The sequence below is a fragment of the Ostrea edulis genome, chromosome 2 (genome assembly GCF_947568905.1).
Source record: "Ostrea edulis chromosome 2, xbOstEdul1.1, whole genome shotgun sequence".
NCBI classification, from domain to species: domain Eukaryota; kingdom Metazoa; phylum Mollusca; class Bivalvia; order Ostreida; family Ostreidae; genus Ostrea; species Ostrea edulis.
The window spans coordinates 94,077,366-94,096,913 of NC_079165.1; the positions used below are offsets into that span (position 1 = coordinate 94,077,366).

The 19,548-nt window shown below is 33.6% G+C and overlaps 1 protein-coding gene and 1 pseudogene across 1 annotated transcript; one reads left to right on the forward strand and one right to left on the reverse strand.

The window, feature by feature from the left end:
• Positions 1 to 223: 223 nt before the first annotated feature.
• Positions 224 to 13,442, reverse strand: LOC125680856 (uncharacterized). Its single transcript, XM_048920647.2, has 4 exons — positions 13,341 to 13,442; positions 11,871 to 12,946; positions 10,065 to 10,169; positions 224 to 5,765 (listed from the first exon to the last, which is right to left on the reverse strand). The coding sequence occupies exons 2-4, from the start codon at positions 12,870 to 12,872 to the stop codon at positions 5,397 to 5,399; spliced, it is 1,476 nt and encodes a 491-aa protein (XP_048776604.2). The 5' UTR covers positions 12,873 to 12,946; positions 13,341 to 13,442; the 3' UTR covers positions 224 to 5,396.
• Positions 13,443 to 13,991: 549 nt separating this feature from the next.
• LOC125680148 (uncharacterized) lies at positions 13,992 to 19,275 on the forward strand (annotated as a pseudogene).
• Positions 19,276 to 19,548: the final 273 nt, after the last annotated feature.

Consider the following 19,548-nt stretch of genomic DNA (forward strand, 5'->3'; position numbering starts at 1 on the left):
ACTTGAGCTTATAGTTCAGGTGAGCTAAATTAACAGGTAAACCTCACTTGAGCTTATAGTTCAGGTGAGCTAAATTAACAGGTAAACCTCACTTGAGCTTATAGTTCAGGTGAGCTAAATTAACAGGTAAACCTCACTTGAGCTTATAGTTCAGGTGAGCTAAATTAACAGGTAAACCTCACTTGAGCTTATAGTTCAGGTGAGCTAAAAACGACACAAACCATTTTTGATATTCAATAGTGTGAACACCTTTATTGGCTACTGATCAGAAGAAGTCAACAACAGTCAAAAGATCTCATTACATGATGTCATGAAACCACCTCAGTAGAAAATTACAAAGACTGACAAGAAAAAAGACAAACAAGTACTTTACCAAAAAATAAATCTTTGTCTAAAATAAGTAATTCCACACCTAATGAATATACCAAGCCAAAAGATGATCTCATGTGGGGAAAAAATCACTTCAACTTTAAGAATGTTTGCTTTAAAACAAAAGTTCATACAAGACGTATTATGTAAAAATGAAAAACAACATGAAATACATTTTCTTTCGAGACTATGGATTCCATGCTGTTGTTGTGATTGATGCAAGAGGTTTCACATTATCTTCAAAATTTTCAATGATATAAAAAAAATTCCCGTCGAGTTGGTGCATGTAGACATATGATTACTACATGCACTAAAGAGACACAAGGCATTTTATGCTTTATGGCCAAATTTTAAACTCATTCAGTAGTCTGTTTTTCTCTTGGCCAATGCTAAATATAACCCAAACTACCAAAATACCTAAACCTAATATAATATAGACATTCTTCTCGATAACACATCACACCATTTTGACGTACTAGAATATTAAACATACAATCAAATGAAATGTGACAAATATGGTTTATGTCAATATACATCATCGTATTTTAATTTACCAATGTTCTGTCCTTCTTTATGTATTTAGACTTGTTTCTTTCTATGTTTTCATGTAAAGTTGAAAGGTCAATGTATTTATGGAACGTAAGAGAAACTGCAACACATTACTGTACATAACAAAACGGTGGTAAATTTAATTCCTTAATTAATTGTACAGAACCAATGTAATACTTACATGTCCTATGAATATTCGATGTTTTCACTTAAAACACTTTTTCTCCCAAACATTTAACATTTGATAAAAAAAAGTACAACAAATGTTCCATCTTCTAAACTAAAGAATAGGAGGATACATTTACTGCAAGTGAATTCTGATGACATTCAGTGAATTGATATATGCCCCAAATTTTCCATCAAAGGAACAAACATAGATCCCCTCCCCAAATATCTATTTCAACAATGTACATCCCTCAGCAAAGCAACCCTTATCAAGGAAATATTTGATTGTCCAAATCATATCAAATTCCTGGATTTCCCTGTCTACTTTTCTCACGACTTTTCTACTGGTTTTACAACATGTACTTAAGTTTACATTGATAAGACCTCACAGTACAGTAGTATATATGTAATGTAACTTTAACCCACTGAAAATAAAAACTGTGATTCATATTGCATCAGAAACAGGTATAGTTTTCTTCCTATAGCAAATTTTGATGCTCAGTCTTTGAAAAAGTCCTTGAATTCCAAGCAAATAAAATTTGAAAAATCACATGATCTATTTTTCAGGACCTGGAGGGATGCAAAACCTTACACAGTCAAACACTTTTAGTAAAGTGCTGGGGATAAACAGATTTGATTTGTAATAAACATAATTCTGTATATCCAACAAGTTCCTAATATGTTAAAAATTACAGGGGATGAAATCACTTCGCAATTGGTGTCAATTCATTAAAAGCATGTTTGCTGTAACCATATTTTATATTCTCTATTTCACAGGGGCCATTTTTCATGGTGTGTAACATTTTCTGTTTTTGTGAGGATGTGATCTCATGGATAAACCTGTGGATCCATCTAACACAAAAAATGGCATTGTAAAACTTAATTAAGCTCGCAGGTGGGAAAACTGGAATTATTTTTGCCCGAGAGCTACAAAGCTGCAAGTATCATTTTTGTTATAAATTCATGGACTATAAGCATCTATGAAAATTTAGATATCAAAGAAAAATAAAAAAAAAACCAACAAACAATAAAAAAAAAAAAAAAAAAACCTAGAGAATTTAAGCATTGTATATGAAAATATTCGATCCAAAATACATTTAGCATAAGAAATAAACTATACATATATATAGAATTATTCCAGGTATGAGCAAGTAACTCAATGTATTTGATGGTTGACAAAATGTGACAGTAACTGAAATACATATTGTATCATTTAATTGGTCAAAATTAAAGTGTTTTCAGATTCTTGCAAGACTACTTAACACGAGGCACATGGGCTACATCACTCACCGAAATACCCTGGCGCAGCTGTTGTGATTTTTAAAACGATGTTTTTCAATATTTATTATGAAAAATTTTGATCCGATATTAGCCCTAAAGGGTCACAATATAACCATAAGATAAGGTCACAAATCATGGGATGAAAGGTAAGGTCTTGCCACATAGAATATATATACACATGAAAGCCCTACCTTAAACAGTTAAGGAGATATTGCCCAAGGTAAGTTTTCTTAAAGGCATCTAAGTAAAAATGCAAGTTCAAGGTAACTTTGGTACCAAAAAGAAAGGTCTTTTCACAAGGAATTCATACATCAAATATGAGAGATACATCACTCACTATTCAAAACTTATGAGCAAGGTTAAAGTTTCATATAAAGTTTTGAAATTAGGGTCAAACTCCAAAGTAAAGCTGATAAGGTCAGACATTATGTTATCAAATGATATTTCTTGCCATAAGAAATCTAGTATATACAAAGTATGATAGTCCTACCTTAAATACCGTAGTTCTGGAGATATTGCTCATGTTAGGTTTTTTTAAAGGAAGGACAAATTCCAAGACCAAGGTCACAAGTTTAAAAACTTTGGTACCAAAAGAAAGGTCTTGTCACAAGAAATATGAGAATCTCATGTAACTCACCATTCAAAAATTATCAGCAAGGTTAAAGTTTAAGACAGACAGGACAAAAACAATATGCCCCATCTTTAGTCATGGGCATAATAAAATACTAGAATCTTAGAAATATTTGCATTTTGTATGATCAAGTGTGGCCCTTTTACTTTTGAAAAGAATTTGTTTTAATCAATTTCCTGTATATTCCCATATAAAGAATTGATCTCCTATTGCAGTCCAACCCTACCCTCAGAATTGAACAATTAAGCTCGAGTTTGCACTACCTTAAGATGCTTGAATATCAGTATGACTAATTTTGGCCCTACTGTTCTTGAGAAAAAGATTTTTTTTTTTTTAAAGTTTCTCTCTATATTTTTATCTAAAACTTTGATCACCCATTGTGGTCCCACCCTATCCCTGGGCACTACCTGGAGATACTTGCATATTAATATGACTAATCAAGGTTCTGTTCTTGACTTTGTTCAATAGATATTTTCAAAGACTTTTCCTACATATCCCCATGTAACACTTTGATCCCAGTATGGCCTCGTCCTATCCTCAAGAGCCATGACTTTACCTAAATTCAATCTACATAATGTCAGGAAGATTTCATAAAAAATTTCAACTTTTCTGGCCCATTGGTTCTTGGGAAGATTTTTTAATAAACTCTGCTAATTTGCCTTTTCTTGATATCCCTCCTTTGAAAGGGACATGATCCTTCATTTGAACAAACTTGAATCCTCTCATCCAAGGATGATTTGTGCCACGTTTGATTGAAATTGGCCCTGTGGTTCTAGAGAAGATGAAAATGGGAAATAATAATGACAATAATGAAGACAACATGCACCAGATTAATTTTGATCAGAAAGGTTCATTAAAGCCTTCAGCTCACTTGAGCTAAAAACAGGTGCTTGCAGGAAGAGAAATAAATTCCAATACTGGGTTGACAAATTAAATAATGTTCCAGCTACTGTGACATATTTTGACAGCTGTCAAATTCAGCAAGTCACTGGCTCCGAGTGATCCTGGAATGATTCTATTATGATACATGAAGCCTGATTAAAACTAAACAATTATGGGCATAAATGCTACAAGGTACAAGTATTTATGAGACCAGCTACTTAAACTCTACACAAACAACAAGGAATCTTAGAATTACCTAACAGATACTAAAGATACCAAGCAATACATGCACAAGATGTGTCCAATCATTAATTTTAACTGCTCAACCTAAATTTTTTCTAATCTCCATTACAATACTCTGTTTTCGCATGTCAAAAATGAAATACAAGAGTAAAGGGAAACCATACAATTTTTTTGTAATTTCTGTATGTTAAGGTTGATTCAAGTGCTAGTAAATAAAGCAAACATCTTATCTGCAAAACATGTAAAATAAACAGCAAAAACAAGATATGAAATGCTATGCTCCATGCACGAACAAGTTGTGGCAAAAGGGAACATAACTTTTATCAGCCACAAACCTTTTGTCTTAACTTTGCAGTTCACCATGTATGAGCTCTCTATCTTACACATGTCAAAAGTGATGACCAAGTTAAAATTGCTGAAAGATGACTGCCATAGGCATAAAATTCAATCCTACTTATACCTAAGTAACATGTACAGCAAACCAGGACATACATATTATGAATTTCAAAGTACTATCATCCAAGTACCTGAGGAATATGTGTGTATGTATGGCCACTTCAGAGAGTGAATTCAAAAAAAGAAAATATTAAAAAATGCATCTCAAATCCATTTCTTACAAAAGTAGAGATATGCTGAATATCTTTTTACATTTACCTTTGTAAGTAGTAAAGGCTTATTTACTCATACCTGAATTGAAATTGATGACCCTGCATTTGATATTAAAATATGCATCACATTTCTTCATAAAAAAGTAAACCACATACAGGAATCAAATACTTAAACATGTTCATTAAAACCAACAAGAGTCAATCAATATCTGGTTTCCTAAAGTAGCAATACAAGTCAGCAAACATAGAAACTTTAAGCCTAAGTCTCAATGAAATCATTTATGAAACAGGAACAACTAAAGATGTTTAGAATTACTAACACTGTAATTTCAAACTGATTGATAAGATAATGTCAAAGGTTCACCTCAAAGCAATAAAGTATAAAAATTCTAAATGATGTTTTCAAATTTTTTTCTTCAGTAATAGAAGTATAAAGATGCATGGATTTTCAATCAAAGTGAATATTTAAAAAAAAATCTGTGAACAATTACATCAAACAATCTATGTAAAAATCACCAACATTTGTCACATAGCACATGCACATATGAATTCAAACACCATCAATGCAATAACTGTATTCCTGTCTAATCACATACGGTAATATCCATGGCAACGTCTATTCTTAAAAAATATATTGCGCAATCTTGACTGTTGAATTGGTGGGATGATTACTTCATTTCACTGTCATTAGACCCCTCTTTCTTGTCAACAGTAGGATCTGACTCTGAATTTTCCGAGCATTGAGAATTGGGTAGCAAGGAATCAGTATTGGTTTTCATGACAGTCTTGTTTGAATCAGGCTTAGGTAGCTCATCTGAGATCTTCTCCTGAAGAGAATTTTCCGTATTTTCCGTACCACCCTGTTTGTTGCTTTCTGTTTGAGTGTCAGTATTCAATAAGACCTCCTCATCAATCTCCTCCTCCTCTAACAGAGGAACACTCTTCCCAGCCTCTCCTGTCTGTGGCTGTCGAGTTGAGTCTATGTTGACTAGTAATAAATCTGATGATGTATCCATACCTTTGTTTCCGACATCAAGCTTGAAAATAAATCGATATTTATAAATCAACATTTTAAAAAAGGCCATGACAAACACAAAAATTATTTAAATCACCCATGCAAAAGGAATTGCATTTCACATAAATATTTTCTTTAAAATAAGTCATACTATATGAGTAATGTTGCAAGATTTACCTATTCTGGCAACACATTAAATGAGTTACTGCTAACTTTATTAATGGGATTAATCATATATATACATATATATATATATATATATATATATGTAAACAAGAAGCCCTGACAGGCCTTTTCAGTCACCTGAGTATTAGTTAAAAGTATCACTAGTCCCTAGGGCTATGAAATCTAGAAAAAATTTCCTGTTCTGAATATCTAAGCTAAATTCTAATATTCCGCAACAGTATAAAACAAGATGTGATCTTGAATGAAGACCCCCAAAAGTGCTTATACTGTTGAAAAACTCTACACAATATAATATACGTAGCATTAACATTATATGAATAATTTGGACCCATCCTAGTCAGAACCCTGGTGTTGTGAAATTCACAATTTTGGTTCATCCTCTTCTGTTCCTCAATATACATTTAGTTTTTATCTGTATCAGCAAATTTGAAGAAATCATTCAAAATTTAGAGACAATAATCACTATAATAATTTTGGCCCCACTCTGGAACACCCCCCCCCCCCTCTTAGGGTCATAAAATTTACATTTTTGGTAAAGGACTACCTACTCCTTCTATATATCTATTCAATTTCAATCTAGTACCAACAGCATTAAAGAAAATTTTATTTAAATGTTTTACACATATACACTATATATACCAAGTTTCGCCCCACCCTGGAGTCAGAACCTCTAACCAGGGGATCATGAAATTTATAATTTTGGTGGAGCCCTTCCCACCCTACATCAATGCATTTAGTTTTCCTTACAGATGTGTGGTTGTAAAGAAGATTTTTGAAAATTGGTCAATTTTTGGCAGGTTTTTTCCTGACACGAAGGCCCCAGGGTCCTGACCCATACATGTATATGACACAAAATATAAGATGTAGTCTGTTTCTCCACAATATACTTAAATCAGTCATATTATCTGTAAAATTCAAGTTTTTCACCACTAACGCATTATAACCGTAATATTAAGTATAGCAATCTGGAATATCATTTTTTGAAAAATAAAAATAGTACTCACAGCTGGCCCTAAAATATTTTTTGCAATTATGGGAAATTAAAAAGGTGTAGATTATAAAAATATTTTTAATATATAGGACGAGATGAGACCAGTATGACAAAAACTTTGGAAAAAACACACCAGGTTTTGGTGAAAAAAAATGGCAAAAATACAGTACCACATCTGGTTTTTTAAACCCCGGATTCTGATACGTATTTGTGATACCAACACTCATAATTCAACATTTACTTTCATTTTATATATTTTAAGGGCCATATTTTGGGGTTTGTGAATCAAGTTCTTTACAATTTATATCCTCTTTGTCCTAAAGATCATTCATACCAAATTTGAAAAGAATTGGATTATCATTTATCAAGAAGATAAAAATGTTCAATTGTTAATGCATGATGGATGATGCACAATGGACGCCAACCAACACTGACCTATTGCAATTGACCAATAAATTTTTTGTAATGAATGCTAATACTTTTAAATTACATAATGACCTTATGTTGATAAAACTGAAATCTGAATTCATATGTGCATATCACATGTACTACTATATATCTACAAGCTTTCTGTTTAATTACATCTATGACTCCTATGATAAAAGATGAACTTGCCTATTCTATTAATTTTCTGAATATATCCTATAAAGGTTTGATATATTAAACGGTGATGTGACAGTACAGAAAATCTATGTATGGAGTGCATTTGATCTGTTATATCCTTCAATTTTTTATTTTTCTCATATGAAATGTGTTGATTTAAATAAAATTCACTTTGACAAGGAATACAGAGGTCTGATATTTAAGGTGCATACATTCAATGATGTCCAATGATGCGATGATAAGCCCATAATGCTACAGGTTTACTGTAGGTGAATCAGCGTGACTAATCATAAATAAACACTGCAATTAATTCATAATACTAGAGACATGAAATATTGCACAAATTAAGAACCATTAAATCTTGTAGTTTTCTTTCCTCTGTCTCCCAATTCACAACTGAAAATAATGATTTCTCTGTAATTTCCAAACAGCACTTATAACCATGTACCATGTTGGTTAGGGTGAAGAAATCGTGTATTTTCTCTATGTGAGTGTGAGGCCCACCCTAAACCAGAACTCCTGACCCAGAGGTTAGGAATTTTGTAATGTTGGCAGAGGCCTTCTGGCCAATGCATATAATTTGTCTACTAAATAGTCCAGGGTAAATTTTGCATCATTTTCTGAGGTTTAGCCCTAACATTCAGTCCACTGGGGGGGGGGGGGGGGGGGGGGGGTGAACAGAGACGAAACATTCACAATCTTTATACCCCTTATCTCATTGATGCTACATTTCAATTCAGTAAAATTTATTCAGTTTTTTTTTATTTTCAAGAGCAAAGATTGTCAATAACTTGACCAGCCTCTTTGAACCTACATGTATGTGTAGTTTTTTCTGGATGAATACTTCATGGGAAGATTTTAAAGCCCAACCTATTTTCACCATATCCTGTTTATCTTTCATTGAAAGATGGTATAACCTTCAATTCAACAATGTTGAATCCTATTTAACTAACCACAATTTAAATGAACTCTAAATGTCAACTTTGGTTGAAACTGGACCTCTGATTTTTGTCAATGAAAAGAAGCCACACATTATTTTTTTTTGCCAGGTATTGAACACAATACACAAACCGTTGACATAAAAAAAAAATTTAATCTACACTACGTGTGAATGCTTGCATACTATTATGACAAATTATATCCTTGTGGTTCTTGAAAATATTTCCCTTAATATTTCTTAGATAAAACCTTGAACCCTTATCAGGACCCTTTCTTGCCTCTAGGGGTCACAGAGTAAGCAAACTTGAGTGAGAATGCTTTGAAATTGATTTGATGACTTACAGCATTTTGGTTCTTAAAATTTTTTTTTTAAAAGAATTGACCAATAAATTCTACACAAAACTTTAAATTTTAATGAGTTAACTCTCTTCATTTTCATTAACACTTTTCAAACATCTTTCGTATGTTCTAGTAATCATTACAGTTTACAAACCAACATACAAAAGAATTATAACCAGGTAAGATAATACCATGATACCTTTTCATGAAATGATTTTATAAATCAAAGAATGTTTTTAAAACTACAAATGTTATCTTACATTACCCCCAGCACAATTTTCTATGTATTTTTTGTACATGTATTTAACATATATTTATACATGGACTGGTATGTTATCATTAACTAGAACTTGCAACAGAAGCACATCAATTGCCATTGTTTATGGGTTTATGCTTTACCAAGTATATTAAGTTATTAACCTTATGATTCATGTATATACAGAAATACTAATATATAAAAATATGAATAAATACATTTATGATATATAGATACTGGAGGACAGGTGAAGAAAAAGGGAAACTAATCAACAAGATAAATGAATTCATGAATGTCTCTTTCATTTTTTGTGTTTTATTTATACAACTTCATACCAATCATTATAGAGGCAGCCTGTTTTCACGGCTATTCTGTATTCTATTTATAAACACAGTGGCACATCTAGAAGAAGGGTTACTGGTGCTGCAAAACCCATTCTGTTGGATTTAACAACAAAAAATATTTTTGTATTTATGGGGTCATAAATAGTAACAATCAATTTCTCCTCCTTCTTTGAAAACCATCTAGGTTTGTCCCTGTGAAGATTTTCCTGGCTCAAGATGACAAAGCAAGTTAAAAGTGTGTTCTTTTACATAACTGGTACATACGTGTACAAATAAACGAAAATTACCAGCCAAATTTTTGTTTGTAAAATTATCTATCTAAAGTACATGTACAACAAAAGATTATGATTTGTTTCTTCACAGTTTGTTGAAACATTGCCTATTATAAAACTGATTGAAAAGGAAGGAGATATGTAAATGCCTGTATTCTACATGTACATGTTTTTCATATTTATGAAATAAAAGAATTGTCATTTCATACATGTACCCATAAGGAAGAAGTAGGTTCATAAATGGCATATAATTTGGTCCTGCAATTTTGGGGGAAGATTAGCTCAATCTTATTCTAGAATGTCAATTTGTGAACCTACCTCTTTACTTTTATTTATTTTATTTCAACAAATGTTGAATGCTTAGTTAATTTACTCATCCATTTTCACCAACCTCTTTTCCTTTTAATTTCATGTTTTCCACCTTCAGCTCCGAGTTTTCCTTCTGTAGCTTCAGTAACTCTTTTTGTAAACTTTCAATCAACAGATCTTTTGAATCCTACACAGAGAGTTTTAGTATACATTGATAAATACATAATATCTTAATATACACATATAATACACAGCGTCATCCATTTAAAAAAAAATTCCAATTTCAAGAGTTGAGCTCTTTTCCCATATATACTAGTATCCTCTTCTCATCATGAAATAAACTTCAAACTTCTAAATAAGAAATTATTTCAAATATCATTCTTTTTCATTCTAATTTGATTTTTTCTTTCATTAGAACTATTTTTTGAATTACAAATAACCAGGATAACACAGCATTTATTATATTTCAGTTGCAGAGTTCTGGAATACTGTTTTGAAGGCTAGATACTCAGACCAATGACCAGCAAATCTGTTCATACAGAGGATGTTCATAATTAAACTATTTTTTACATGTAAAGGCCATTAACAAAGAATATTTTTATTGTTAAATAAGTTTATTTCACAGATATAATTTCCATTCATGATCATCAACTTCATTTCTTCAGAGGCTTTGATTGCAATACTAAATTATCATTTCTTGTACATTTTGATATTGAAATATTTTTCTCTTGCAATCTTTCTTCATTTCATACTTTTATAAAGTGACACTTCATAGCAGATGTCTTGACTCTTTCTAAAATCTTAAACACTTGATTTGGCACCAATATAATGCCCTCACATTTCAGCTTTTTTATTCAAAAATGTTTTCAAATAGCCAGAGTGAGACATTTGGACTAATATATTTGGCTTTAATATATGGAATTATGAATTTCTGCCAGTTTTTCCAATATAAACAACAATTTTCCATAACAATGCAGTTGTACAGATTGTCCATAGCAATAGTTTTAAATGGATGACCTGTTGAAAAGCTCATCAAATATTACATATCTAATTAGAAAATAGTTCTATACAAAAATGAATACATGGAAGACAGACAAGGATACATAGGAGATAGTTCTTTTGGGAACCATATGCTTCTTTACCGTATATACTCCCCTATAAGTCGGTTCGTCTATAAGTAGGTTGTATGTAAAACTTATCTGGTACCAATTTTGATGCACCAGATGCGCATTTCGACAAATAATGTCTCTTCATAAGTCGGTTGTATAGTTTTTAGGTTATTTTGGAGGGAATTGCCATTGACCCATTTATAAGTTGGTCTAACTTTTTTCAAGAATTAGTTGACAATTTCAAATCAATGCTCTCATGTTTTTACCCGTGTTTCAAATTATAATATTTTGAGAAATGTGCCAATATTTGATATTTTTTTCCCAACAAATTAATACTCGTATGTATTTATCAGTGTTTTAATAATGTTTTGGGATAAGAAATCGATATTTCACTTTTTATTCTCAGCAAATTAAACAAGTTTTTATTTTGTTTATTTCATCCATTTTTTGTTGTTTAAACTCCTATAAGTCGCCCATAGAATTTTGGACCAAGATTTAACTCCCAAAAATCCAACTTATAGGCGAGTATATCTGATAAGATGAACTTCAAGGTGTCTCTTTTAATGTACTCATAAAACTGTTTTAAAAACTATAATAATTTCTTATTATAAATAAAATAATTTGTAAATATATACATGTATTTAAATGAACAAAAGAGAATAAAATCATTATTCAGAACCAAACAACCAAATCTATTAAAAGTGCAATTTATAGGAGAAATTTGTAATTGTATACATGTATAAATAAAAAAGGAATGAAAATAATATTTAACTACAAACCTTTTTATTGCTTGTGAGGTTTTTTGGGTCGGTTAGTGCTACATAATTTGGGCGTACTATTTTATCATAGGGTTTTTCTCTATGCAGGACTCTGGTTTCAGTTGGAATGACAAGATTTGATCCCTGGGTGCTTAGAGATATATCATCAGCAGGCACTATGGTAGTTTCACTACTCTTTGGGATATTGCTTGTATTTTCTGTGGTAGAATCAGTACAGACAGGGGAACTGGTGGAGGTCTCAGGGATAGATCCACTGTTCTCTGTTATTGTGGTTGGACGAGGGGAGGCACTTGCTTCTTTGGGACTTTGGTTAGATTCCAACCGCACTACCTCTAATGATGATGAAGTTCCCATCCGAGATGCACTAGAACTTGAGACTACAGAATTAGTCTGCAGTGACGAGGTGCTTACAGTAGATGTAAACATATTTTGCCCATTTTGAAGGACAAAGGCTGGCCTAGGAATCTGGATATTGTTTCCTAGCAAATTCCTAACCATAGCACTGTTACCAGGCTGTTGAGATGAATTTAGATTAACTCTGGCATTCATTAACTGTGCTTGTCCTTGTGGATTCATATTAACTCTTGGGCCAATCAGAGTATTGACTTTCCTATTACTCTGTCCTTGTAAATTCAAGTTAAATCTTGAACCAAGCATTCCACTGACTGGAACGTCAGAAATCCCATTACGTACATATCCCTGAGCCTGCTGCTGTAGCAGATTTGCTCTAGGTTGTCTCAGAAGTAATGGTTGTCCCTGTCTCAACAGGACCTGGCCAGGTTGAGCAATATTTGGGTGCTGGAGCATCATAGGATTTCCGGACATCATAGTCTGATTCGTTTGCATTGCCTGCATCAAGTTTAGAGGAATTGGTGAGAGTCCTTGTGGATTCCTGACCATTGGTTGTCTGATGTAGGCGATGTTTCTACCAGCACCAGGCATTTGGTGTCCAGCACCTGGCATTTGGTGTCGAGCTGCCATAGCATTAGGATGAAAATTCATTTCAATTGTTGGTTTTCTAATTAATGACTGCTTTCAGGTGTTATTTATCATTATGTGACATCAAGCATCGCTACCTGAAACAAATTTTAAAAACAATAAATCACAAAATCTTGAAATAATTGAAATCTGGCAGCATTGCTTTTCGACAAATAAAATCATTGATCCATTAAAATCTGTACTCAATAAAGAATAGGCGATTTGTTTACAGTTCAGAAAAACGGTATACAGGAGGAATTATATCATATGTTCTATGAGCTCTTGAAGATATACACTGCTGTTTTCTTACGCAGTAACGTGTTTGTATGCATTGTTATCACGGATGCGCGTGCATTCATCCATCCTGTAGCTTCTTAAAAATTTCAGAATTATTTATTCTATAATCTGTAACAATAAGCTGCTGTAAGAAATCACAATATATATAGTATCATATAATGGTAACTGAGTAAACAAATTCGACAGAAATTTTACCTTTCATGCGTTTCTAATTACTCTGTTTTGCGTTTCATCGAATGAAACTGAAATTCTGATTCCGGAAGCGTGTTACGAAAACTAAATTTAAACTGGTAATGCACATCTAATATAATTCCGGATATGATCGTTGACAACAAATAAACAATATATAATTTTTAAAACCTAATTTAGACTTATGAGTAACATCAAAAGCGCAGAAAAGAGAGAGGGACAGCGGGATATGTGTCCCCAATTTCAAAGGGAGGCACAAAAGTATCCCCACCCTTTTAAAAAAGATTAAACAATGCCCCAAGATTCTTCGGAAATGGTTTGCAAGCAGAATTTTTCCACAATAAGCTTCCAACTGCCTGGTGCCCTCTTGTGTCCCCGCCCCAAACCGTATACTCTTGGTGGTGGTTTTTAAGGAATGAGAAGTCCATTCTTACCCAGAGTTATCGTTCTTTACACTCACACGTAGGATATAAGTGTAAGGAACGATAACTCTGGGTAGATCTGTAGTATTCAGCAAACTCAATAAGTTCGGGTATATTGTTGTTACCCTGGTCCGTCCGTCTGTTCGTTTACTCCTGAAGCTCTTCTTTTGTTTTCTGCTTTAGCAGTAAGTAGTTAATCTTTTGGAACTTGATGCATGTAGGTGGTGCCCTGTAGATGGGGACCTTGAATTCTAACCTGGGAGCCAATGTTTTCCACAAAAACCTGGTTTACAGACCTCCTCTTACATTTTACGCAGTTGCTAAATTATTTTTGGAAGATAATTGGTGGTTTTCTGTCGATGTGCAACAAGGGTTTGGAAATTTGTCATTTTCACCCTGGGAGTCAGTCGTAATTAAACGACGTTTTTCTACCCCCACACCCCTCCCCGGGTTCCCAGATCTCCTCATACACTTTATGCAGTAGCCAAATCATCTTTTGGAAGATGACAATAGTAGTGTCCTGTCGATGTGTAATAAGGTTGTGGAATTTTCATTTTTACCCTGGGGGTCGGGAAACGACGTATTTCTACAAAAATCTGGTTCCGAGATCAACTCCTCTTACATTTTATACGCAGTAGACAAATCATCTTTTGGTGGTGTCCTATAGATGTGCAATATGGTTTCAGAATTTTCATTTTCACCTTGGAGGTCAATTGGGGTGGGTGGGTGAAAAACAACTTTTTTGCATAGAAAAATCTGGTTTCCAGAAGTCCTCTTACATTTTATGCAGTCAATCCTCTTAGGATTCTAAGATTAGAGGTGTCCTTTAGATGTGCAATAAGTTTTCGGAATCCTTGTGAGACAAATGGGGTGGGAAAACGACAAGTGCCCAGTGCATTGTGTCATGTGCAACAAAAATATATTTGCTTCTTTAAGGGTTGGAATATCAACCATTTTAAAGATATTTGAACAATAAACAATGATGGGAGCTGGGATGACCCCGGGACACTTGCCCATCAATGCATTTCGACATGTACGGCAGGAATGTATAAGTTTAGGGATCATCACCTCAAATGTTTTAAATATATTTCAACAATTATGAAATAGGCTAATAGAATACTCAATGCATCTTGACATATGCAGCAAGAATATAAAATATACGGTATAGAGTATATATAAAGGCAAATACTTGATTGCGGTATTACTGTTTATAGGTTTTGTGGGGTTTTTTTTTAATTAGTGACAGCTCATTCTACTATTATAAAATTAAAAATTAAAGAAGTCAGATGCCGAAATCCCCTCTCTTTCCCCCCTTATTATGGGTTGTGTCCCTGTCAAATAGTGCGACTTACTATATATGCTGACACCCTCCCCCAGAAAATGGCTATATAGTGAATTTCCTCCCGGGGAAAAGGTTACTTAATCTTTTTAAACTTCCCCATTTTATTCCATATCGTTTAGCATATGTCCAGTCCAAAGATGTACTCGATGTAACAGCATTTTGCCCCAACCTCTACGGAGGAATTTGGCAAGTAAGAATTCAGTGTGTACCGGTATCAAAATCAAATATACATTTCAGAAATAAACGAATGTAGTATCAGAAAGAATGCATATACTAGAAATGTTATTTTTAAACGTAATATTTAAGAGTTCTCCGGATCCACTACTTGGTGAAATTTGAATACATTTTTGAACAGATTGAAGAGTCGGAATTTAATTCAAGGTTTTCATGTAAATGGGTTGGAGCACCAGTGTAAGATTATTGAAACAAACTTACAAAATGTAATGTAATATAGACATACGTGGTATAGCAGAATTTAACGATGCCGCTGTATTCCGGGCTGGCGGTGAGTTTGTCAATCCAACAGACGGCTGGAAACAACACCCCGGGAGACTGAGGGCGGGAAACAACACCTTGGGAGACTGAGGGCGGGAAACAACACCTTGGGAGAATGAGGGCGGGAAACAACACCTCGGGAGAAGCAGATAAACAGATTTTCTTCCTTACCGAAATCTAAAAGATTGTCAGTGGTAGGGGTTGACTATACTTACAGAGTATTTGTTTGTTTATCCAGGTAATGTCACATTATAAATATACAGTAGAATGAAAAATTTTATTTCCAAATTAGGGTCTCCTGGTGCATGACATACAACACTCTCTCTTTCACACACACATATATACATACATATATACAGTATATACGGGGTGTTGTTTTCAACCCTCATTCTCCCGGGGTGTTGTTTCCCGCCCTCTGTTGAATTGACAAACTCACCGGCAGCCCGGAATACAGCGGCATCGTTAAATTCTGCTATACTACGTGTATGTATGTATGTATGTATGTATGTATATATATATATATATATATATATATATATATATATATATATATATATATATATATATATTGCCTAGATGGTCGAATGGTTACATGCTGCTAGGAGATTTGGTTCCGCAGGTCGTGAGTTCAACCCCGGGTAGGGGCGGAAGTGGGTATCCAAATGAAGTGAAATTTTCTGTGCTTTATATATATATATATATATATATATATACACACACACACACAAACATAGTATGAGAACTGATAGAATAAACTCTTGCTCACATTCTATTAAAAAAAATTATTGTTTAAACTTGTTACAAATTCTGTAAGTATAAAACATTGGGTCTTTAAGTGATCAATATGACTTAGGTTTAATATATTGTGATGGACAAAGCTGCAAGGAATTGTGCTCAAATATGATAAGGTACATACAATAATTCCCGATAAAATTATCAGATATTTATAAGATTAAGCATGGATTAAGATAAGTCTAAGCTATCAACATATCAAGATTCATTGACCCAAAAATGAAAGCTTTAATTGGCTTATTTCCATAGAGTCCTTCTGTTATTTACCAAAACTAAAATGGTATGGTATACTTAAAGTGAAACTTTCAAATTGAAAACAAGAAGGACAGGGTGCGTTTAATAAACATGACAGACAACTAATATTATAAGCCATAAACTTGATTTTTTTTTTAAATTGTCATTGTCAAAGCCATTCCCCAATGTATGATGTAACATAGAAAAATCGTCAAAGAAATTCTTCGACTGTGTACTACATGTAAATGGTCGAAGAATTTCACAGATGAATTTTCTCTGTAAAGTCTTTCACGAGGAAGAGAATGCACCAGAAGTTTCTTTCTTCTTTTTTTTTTTTAGGTATTTGTCAGATTGATCTGGCATTCATTGTGGACACCTCTAGAAGTATGGGGTATTTTAATTTTCTTGATATGCTCGGTTTTATTAAGAAAGTTGAAGGAGGCCTTATCATAGGACCTGAGGACGTTCAGGTTGCCATGGTTTCCTTCAGTGATGCAGCCCGGACAGAATTTGGATTTGGAGAACATGAAGACCACGCGTCTTTGCAAAAAGCCATTAATTAACTATGACATCGGAGGCACTGCGACGAGCGAAGGGATTAAATTAGCGCGGGAATCTGTATTCAAAACTAGTTCCCGTACAAGCGCAACGTTGCGCTTGTCATTACAGACGGGTCTTTAGATTCATTTTATGATACCATCAAAGATCGAAGCAGGGATTTTCCTGTTCGCACTCGGAATCAGAAACATGAACAAAGCAGAACCAGGTGTTATATAGCAAGTCCACCAACATGTACCGATGTCATTGTGTTGGCGGGATTTGCGGATATTGATAATGTAGTCCAAGAAATAAAAAAAAAAAAAAGATGCGTGTCGAGGTACATCGTAAGCAAAGTAGTGGTATAATTAATGTGAGTATCTGACCTGAACAACATATAAACATGATACTTTGGTTACTGTAGGGATAAACCGGATCTTTGTACATACATGTTTAGGTATTCGAAACATCCTGATAATATATCCGGCTCAATGTAAAACGCATCACAATATTGGTAATATACAGTTGTATTTTATTTAAATGTTTTGTATTCATTGACTATACTTGAATTATTTCTGCGTCCTATAGATACACATGTAATTATAGTGTAAGACTGTTGAATACAAGATTAAAAATAACCTATTGATATGTTCTTTAGATAAAACCAAGAACCAATTCATTCAGTTTTAGACCCTATTGTCGTGGATTCAAACAGTGTGACAAACAGCTCTATCGTCATGGAATCAGATTGAACGTTACTTACAAACACAGCGCCACCACCACACTGGCCTTCGTCACCCAAAGAACAGACTCAAACACAACAGGGACTCACAATCTTCTGGAGGTAATGTCCAAAATAATCATAACATCTTCACAGTGATGCCGTTATGGATTATTGATGTGAATTATAAATAATTTCCAAATTTTGTCTCCTAAGCTTAGCATGCCCTATTTGTCCCACGTGGATACCTGCATTTGAATTGATTCCTCTCTCTCTTTAGGTCAAGGTAAATTGTGGCTTAGTTTAAGTGTACGCTTCCTATGACAATCCTCACCCCCAGTTCCGTCTTCTATAGTCAGAAAGTGGTCGCTGTGGACGGACATCCGGCACTTCTCTTCCTGAACAAGACAACAGACGGTCGACCTCTCTATCTGACATCGGTTGGGGTGCCGTACAACATCAAGGGAAAGAACTGCAGTGGTGGAAATTACAACATTTGCTCACATCAATATGACCAGTATGCACATGTCACTTTCGATAGAAGTAAATACGTTGCTTAAAATAATCCATCTTAAATTTCTAATAATTCTCTCACTGTAAAGCCATTTGATATATTTGTGTAAATGATCAAAATGGATAAAAGAACTAAATTGGTGAATATATATATATATATATATATATATATATATATATATACAAAGCACTAAAATGACCAACGACACGAGATTGTCAAATTTTCGGGACGACCCGTCCCTTCTTCAGGACAAACGAAAACAATTACATAATGTGGTCAATATCAACAGAGCATAATAACAAAAACTACATATAAATACATCTAGCACTACAACTAATCTACAAACGTATTTACAACGCAGACTACATGTTTTTGGTCTTTAGGCTTGCCAATCAATGTTAAAAGTGGAGCGAATTAGGACATGCCTTATTCGCCCAAAGAGCTGATCCAAAATGTCCGAAAAGAAAAACAATAAACTTAATTAATCTCAAGTGGAACGAGTTAACCCAATTACGTAGACAAATAGTAAAGCTAACTCGTACCCAGAGCGATTCTGTTTTAACCATGCATAATTTATAAAAGATAATAGTAAGTAACAAATACAAAAAAATAAAAATAAAAAATAAAAAAATGAATAATTAAATAATAAATAAATAAATGAAAATAAGCTATGTAAACGAAGTAAGAGATGAACAAAGTTTGAGAGAAAGATCATGTAAACAACAAGTTTGAATAAGTTAACAAAATGGACCAACTCCAAACAAAAACAAAGAATAGGCAGCCCAGGAAATTAAATCAACATCAGACATTCCCGTACTGATCATGTCTAGGGTAGATGTGTAAGAAAAACATAGAATAACGGAAACTGATAAATGGGTTTTACATGTAAGTAATCGGTTATGAAGTTAAAAAAAAAAACAAAAAAAAATTTAAAAAAGGTGGACTGATTGTAAACAGAATTGAAAAGAGAAAAAAATGTGTTCAAAATTGGTCATAGTACCACTGTTAGGGACATGATCAGACGAGTAGGTCTAGATGAAGCTTAAAGCTGACATGAATTAATAAATACTTACACCTTTCTCATCTTATCCGCCATATTTCTCTCAGATAGCCTAATTTACTCTACCCGTATATACCCCAAATGTGATTGTCACACC

What these genes read in the sequence shown, in the direction of transcription:
- LOC125680856 (XM_048920647.2), bottom strand. Translation starts at nt 12,872, where the DNA reads ATGAATTTTCATCCTAATGCTATGGCAGCTCGACACCAAATGCCAGGT. An exon ending in ACCTCACAAGCAATAAAAAG is followed by an intron (nt 10,170 to 11,870) that starts GTTTGTAGTTAA and finishes CTCTCTGTGTAG; the next exon opens with GATTCAAAAGATCTGTTGAT. An exon ending in TGAAATTAAAAGGAAAAGAG is followed by an intron (nt 5,766 to 10,064) that starts GTTGGTGAAAAT and finishes TTTATTTTCAAG; the next exon opens with CTTGATGTCGGAAACAAAGG.